At 38.2% G+C, this 6,443-nt stretch overlaps 1 protein-coding gene across 2 annotated transcripts; it reads right to left on the bottom strand.

Moving 5' to 3' along the window:
* Positions 1-555: 555 nt before the first annotated feature.
* On the bottom strand, positions 556-5,823 carry LOC143111709 (uncharacterized). Of its 2 annotated transcripts, XM_076273964.1 has the most exons (6): positions 5,485-5,823; positions 3,246-3,376; positions 2,531-2,771; positions 1,531-1,679; positions 1,189-1,405; positions 556-1,055 (listed from the first exon to the last, which is right to left on the bottom strand). In XM_076273964.1, exons 3-6 carry the CDS (start codon positions 2,751-2,753, stop codon positions 922-924), a joined length of 723 nt encoding a protein of 240 aa, XP_076130079.1. In that variant the 5' UTR covers positions 2,754-2,771; positions 3,246-3,376; positions 5,485-5,823; the 3' UTR covers positions 556-921. The 2 variants fall into 2 exon arrangements, with proteins under 2 accessions (XP_076130079.1, XP_076130078.1); XM_076273963.1 differs by having other exon boundaries at positions 3,246-5,823.
* Positions 5,824-6,443: the final 620 nt, after the last annotated feature.

The following is a 6,443-nucleotide window of genomic DNA, read 5'->3' as shown; positions in this document are numbered from 1 at the left end:
CACTGAGACAAAGACATAATGTTTTACACACACACACACACACACACATATAACACTGAGACAAAGACATAATGTTTTACACACACACACACACACACACATATAACACTGAGACAAACCCTTACGCAACAAAAATATATTTCTCAATATATTATGTAACAATATATTTAAAGCCTATTCATATATTGTGAATTTTAAATGGTAATATATCTTAGGATATATTATATAATGATATATTATATATGCAAGTGATATATTACACAGTATATTAAAATACTGCAATTATTGCCGTTTTCATATATTGATTAAATACATTATTATACTATTTAATATATTATTAAATATATTGAAATATGTCCCATATTGTATGAGATTATATATCAGAAGAGGCATTCTAAATATATGTAAATATATGATAAAATTATATGAGACATATATATGAGATATACCTCAATGTACAAGATAATATAATGAGATATATATGGGAATATATATCTTAACTATGTTGAAAAATATATTGATTATATGTGTATATATATATATATAGTTGTATGTATTGTACAGTATACTGTATACATGGTACGTATGAAATTATCTAATGTAGTGTGTTAAATTGTATGCAACTGACATTTTCTTTGTATACAACTTAGTTTTGACTACCATTACCTGATGGATGAGAATCTTCAGATAATCGAATGCACAATTTCTGTCTTACATTTGGGAATATTGAATAATACATCAATATACAGTACTTCCTTAACTGAATAAGGTTTATTTTTTTAAAACAACTAAATGAACAAAAACTGTAAATAAAAACATTTAGGAAGAACACCCATCCTTCAATAAAAAGAAAAAAGAATAAGTGCAACAACAGAATAGTCCTGAGGGACAATCAAAGGACAACAAACAAAAGTGCACATGCTAAGGTCCACTGCCTGTGCTTCCACTGCCTGTGGACTTCTTCTTCTCTTGATGCCTCAATTCACAGATTCTCTTATTTATGGCTGTTCGGATATCGGCGATCTTCACACCTGGATGTTTCTGAGTAACTGCATCTGTAAAAGATAACATAAGAAAGACAAATGTTATCCTCTGATTGTTGCAAAAGGAAAGATGAGGTGGATCCCAATACTGGTAATATTTTTCTAGCATATATTAATCCACTAAAAATATATTTTTTAGTCTTACCAAGTAAAGCTTTTAGCTTCTTGGGGTCCAGAGGCTGACGTCTCTCTGCAGAGGGGTCAACCTTGTTGACCCCTCCAGTCAGGTTGGACTTAAGTAAGACTTCGATGCTGAACAGGCCCAGCAGGAGGGTGCGGGCCATGCCCTTTGCTGTTGGTTGTGCCTTTGCCGTCTCCCAACAATGGGCAGCCACCCTGATGTCATCATTCCCTAGTTGCACCTAATCAATTGTGAGAAGGAAAGACAAACCGGAACAAAAAACAGAACAGTTTTTAATCTACATTTTTAAAGAAAAATGACCAATGACAGAATGTTTTTAATCGATTATTACAAAAATGTACTTACTGATGTTGATTTGGGAGATGTGGGTTGAGGAGATGATGGTAGAGCAACTCTGGTCTCACATTCACTTTCACCGTCACCTTCATAGCTTGAGCTTTCGGTCATCTTGTCTGCAATGAGGGTCTTCACAGCTGATAAGACTGATGGAATTTCTGGAAAATATGGCCCACTGAATTTACTACAACAGGACACCAAACAAGTTGCAAATACATAACATGTAAAAAAAAAAAAAAACACAACTCTGCTCATTTTTGGTGTCTCAAATGTGCGGCAAAATGTGTTGAGGGGCTTCTGAAGGCATTTCTAAAAGCATTAAAGGGATTATCCAGAGTGAATCAACCCGTAGCCCTGTTGTTTCAGGCTTCAGAGTGCTGTCGATAGGTATCAGAATGACAATAATAGGTACAACGTAGACCGAGGTAGCAAAGCAGCAGCTACGCTAAAAGATGCGGGCATATCAAAACCAATAGCACATGTCCTGATCAGTTAGCGTTGGCTGCCATTTCGCTATTTGGTCTACCGTGCATGAAATTCTGTCGTTCTCGTACCTATCGACAGCACTTAACAACATGAAACAACAGGGCTACAGGTTGATTCAGTCCAGACAATCCATTTAAGGGTGGAATTCTCCCATGTGAATTAGCTGCACGCTTTTCAGCCATTTGTTAATTATACCAATGACTTTAGTCTGTCACTCATGTGCCATAAGGCCAGTTGTGCGTTCTAGCAACGGACTGGACTCATTTGCAAAATGTGTGCAGGCTGAAAAGCACGGTGCGAAGTACTTTTTTGGACTTAAGCACATGGGAGAATTCAGCTCTAAGTGTTTAGTCCAAGGTCAATTTTTGTTCCTACTGGAAACCCTATATACTATATCTGTAGATTTCCCCTAAAATGTAGACACAGTTAGGCCTATATCTTTAAGAATAATACCAAAATTGAGAAGACCATTATTTATACAATCTAAAAGAATGCCTATTTTAATCTAAAAGAGATAAGTTACCTTTTATTGCCATTTTGCGTAGCCTTGTGTTCTCCTTAGTTAAAGCCTTGACTTGGGTCTCAAGATCTGCAGAAGATCCTGCTTTCTGCTGGTCCCGTAGTCTTTGAATTTCTGCCCTGAGAGCCCTGATTTCGTCCTCAAGTTCCTCAGAAGTAGCGTCCACTGGGCTGAGGTTAGGTTCATCTTGGGAGAGAATCTCTAATTCAGACTGTCTTGCAGCCATTTGTTTGTAGTTGAGTTTCTGTTGGGTAAAAATGATCAAATCAATTATGTATGAAACATTAGGAAAATGAAACCATGAATGGATCACAATGAATCATTAAGGTTATTATGTCCCATGGCTAAAATGTTTAAATTCATAGTTGTAGTACTATAGTCCACCCCCCCCACCACTACCACTAACATACTGACACACAAACACCTATGGGCAATTTACCAATTAACCCAACATACATTGTCATGTGGGAGGAAGCCAGAGTACGCAGAGAAAATAGCAAACTCCACACAAAAAGGCCCATGCCAGCCAGTGGGTTTGAACTCAGAACCATCTTGCTGTGAGGTGACAGTACACTACACCACCATGCCGCTAGTCCCAAAATTATTACTGCAAATACTTTTTATTTTCTATTGTTTATGTTAGGCTGGCTCACAACCCAAGTACAAAAATCAGATATGTAAAAATACATTAACAGCTGTCATGAAAAGAACCCCTTACCTTTTTTGCAACTACAGTTTCTTCCTGGGTGTTAAGGTAGAGTTTATTGGGCAACCTCTTTCTCTTTTTGCCCTTCGGTTGATTCTCTTCCAAGAGATTTCGCTCTGCAACCTTGAGTGTAGACTCCTTATCTGTTAGTAAAAAATAGTAGCAAGAAAGAATTTAATTCCTATGAAACTATGTGGCTTACATTAAATCAAATACTTTTAGGCTCCGGACCACATAGGGACAGAGTGTACCCCCAACACACCCCCACCACCACTTCTAAACAAAGCCAACTTTTTTTCATGCTCTGGCCTTGCCAAATGTGAATTTAAATGTAAACTGTGAAAATGGGATGTACTACCCATTTCAGCCATGCCCATCGAAGAGTTTTTAGAGTAATTTTATTCCATTGAAATAAATTAGAAATCTATGGATAATCCATTGGATTGAGGAAGTTGTCAATGCATGTTAAAATCACATCTACAGTCTAGAAAAGCACTCAGAGATTGCAGACCTCTGCCAGGGCAATATTTGTCACTGACACTCAAATTCCAGACGGTGTTACGGATCACCACCAAAATGTAATCAGCTGTTCTTTGTGATGAACAGATGATCCATTAAGGGAAACAGGTTAAACAGCAAAAACTACAAAAAGCTTATAACCTGTAGATGTGATTTAACATGCCTGTCCCAACTTCCTCCATCCCATTGGCTATCCATAGTTTTGTAATGTACTGTATTTCAATCAAATGAAATGGTTCTGAAAACAATGGGTTTCGATGGGTATGGCTGAAATGGGTAGTATCCCAAAACTTTCACTGCTAACATTCAAATGCAAGTTTGGCATGACCAGAGCATGCAAAAGAAGTTGCCTACTACTGTGTTTTTTAAATAAGGTTAGTCTGTTCATTACAAATGTTAAAGGAGAATTCCAGTGTGATTCAATCTGTAGCCCTGTTGGTTTAAGTCACTTGCCATTTCCAAATATGCATACTACGTCCTGTTGCTGTGCTACAAACTGCGCCAGTACATGGTACAGCACACTACACATACTACAATATCATGACCAGTACCTGATTAATTATTAAGAAATGATACACTTAAGTTTCAGCTAAGTTACTGTAAGTTAAATAAAAATGACTTTATTATCTTTTTCCTTTAGTTTGTTTTGTTTTATTTTTGAATGGTTTTGATTCATCACTTGCTCGCTTGCGCCCTCTCGTTGCAGTACAACCCAGAAGGATTCTGAGAATGCTCATCTCCCCCCATTAAAAATTCTCTAGCCCTACTAACCACATGGCTAGAACCTCATTAATTAAGGCACTGCTCACTGTGCAGTTTGTTGAGCCCCACACACTACTCCCACACACTACTCCTATCACATGCTGCTTTTTCAATTTAGGTTTAATTGATGTTTAACAGATGTTTAACAACGTGTATAATTCATGTTTCAATGCCAATTCAAAATTCATATGAAGCGAGACGCATGACTAGGCTAATGGCCGTTAGCTAGCCTGCTGAAAATTCAAATTTAGTAAAGGATATGACTTGCTTCATTAGCTAATGTTAGCTAGCTGGCTAAAAATTCAAATTAAGCAGGACTCGCATGACTTTCGGCCTAGACCCGCTTCATTCACTGTCCAAAAGCTAACTTTACTTGGCCAGTAGGACATTACTTGGAAAATTATGCAAAAACCTCAGCAGGTGCCATCATGATTATTGTATGACTAATTAAGTATAAAGACATCATAAGCACAAATACTTGCCTGCTAACTGCAAAATGTGTGCTGATTCAACTGGCCACCCATTAGTAGGCTTTTTCACACCGATGCTGCGGCACTCGACAAGATACTCTTTTTCCGTGTTTTCAGGGTCAAATTCTATGACCCAATTTATGGGCACTATGCTAAGGGCGCCTTTATCATTCCCCTTCGACCAGCTCACAAGAGCAAACTTCATTTTCTCTTCTAACCGCGACCACATGCAGAGAACAGTACACTGGTAGACGCCGTTAATGTTAATGCTGGGTGACTTGTCGTTCTTCGCGCCCGATTTTTTATATGGCTGTGTTCGCGCCAGGTTAAGGTGTCTATGGTAACAACTAGCTCGCCCAATCAGAGACGTTGCTTTTATACCGTAGGGTTCTGGGTAGTGTTGTAAAATTCTGCTGGTTAACTTAGCGTTTTAGCATCTGTGTCATTGCCTTACAATGTGCTCGCTGTACAAAACATAAAGAAAATGGATGGGATATTACCTTCTGGAAACCATGTGAGTCGTCACTGCTGCGGTCTTTTTTGATGCTGTGGAGTGTTCCGTTCTTCCCATCGCTTGAAGAGAGGTATCGATATGGACGGAAGGAGAAGGAAATACATTGCCCCAGATTCAGAATATGAGATTCCATCAAGAACAAGGAGATACTGGAAAAGGAGGTTTGTGTTTTACTCCAACCTAGTCTAGTTAATTTACATTTTTAAATAGTTGTTTTGTATTTAGGCTACTGTTGTAGTTCTGTGGTTTGTGTGATTTTACAAGCTTGTGACTTAGCTAAACGTAGCTAGCATGATGCAGCACACTGGCTAGCAAACTTAGCCACTCATTTTCACGTCAAGTGTCTGTGTGTGTGTGTGTGTGTGTGTGTGTGGGGGGGGGGGGGGGGGGGGGGGTTGGCATACATGTTATACGCTCAGAACAGCCTCTGACAATAGATTTTTTTTCCATTCTTATTCTAGGAAGCTGGTTGAGGCCATCAACATGCATCTGTCAAAACAGGGAATGGTGAGTCATGAACATGACCTTTTGTGTGTATTTTTGTGACAATATGCTGCACTAAATGGCCACAATTTAATCAGATAACTGAAATAATAATCTTTCTTGATTAGTATCTATTTACAATGTTGAGCAAAGTCTTGTGTCAGACCCAATGTTTAGTAGGATAATCGGAAAGCCCTCCATTTGAGAGATTTGGTGGCAAAAACTTATCATTGCCATCCACTTTGCAGGCGGTTGGCATTTGGTCCTTTTTTAAGAGAGTATTATTTTTTTGCTATGTACAGCTTACTTCAGGTAATTATAATGCAATGCATCCAACATGAATGTATGTGTATGCAGTATAACCATGTATACCATTCATATGCTTTGTCTTAAACTGGATCAGGAGTCCTCTGACAATGGCTCAGAAGACGGACACGATGGTGGTGGAATTACTGTAAGTAA

Source organism: Alosa pseudoharengus, unplaced genomic scaffold, assembly GCF_046254945.1.
Source record: "Alosa pseudoharengus isolate Yale_2024_CS ecotype anadromous, Long Island Sound unplaced genomic scaffold, YU_APseudo_1.1 YU_APseudo_1.1_scf_8, whole genome shotgun sequence".
NCBI classification, from domain to species: Eukaryota; Metazoa; Chordata; class Actinopteri; order Clupeiformes; family Clupeidae; genus Alosa; species Alosa pseudoharengus.
The sequence above is the reverse complement of the archived record's forward strand: the minus strand, read 5'-3'. Positions and strand labels throughout refer to the sequence as shown.

Coding starts and splice junctions, on each gene's coding strand:
- LOC143111709 (XM_076273963.1), bottom strand. CDS start 2,753: ATGGCTGCAAGACAGTCTGAATTAGAGATTCTCTCCCAAGATGAACCT. Junction 1,680..2,530: donor ACGCAAAATGGCAATAAAAG/GTAACTTATCTC, acceptor CATATTTTCCAG/AAATTCCATCAGTCTTATCA. Junction 1,406..1,530: donor CATCTCCCAAATCAACATCA/GTAAGTACATTT, acceptor ACAATTGATTAG/GTGCAACTAGGGAATGATGA.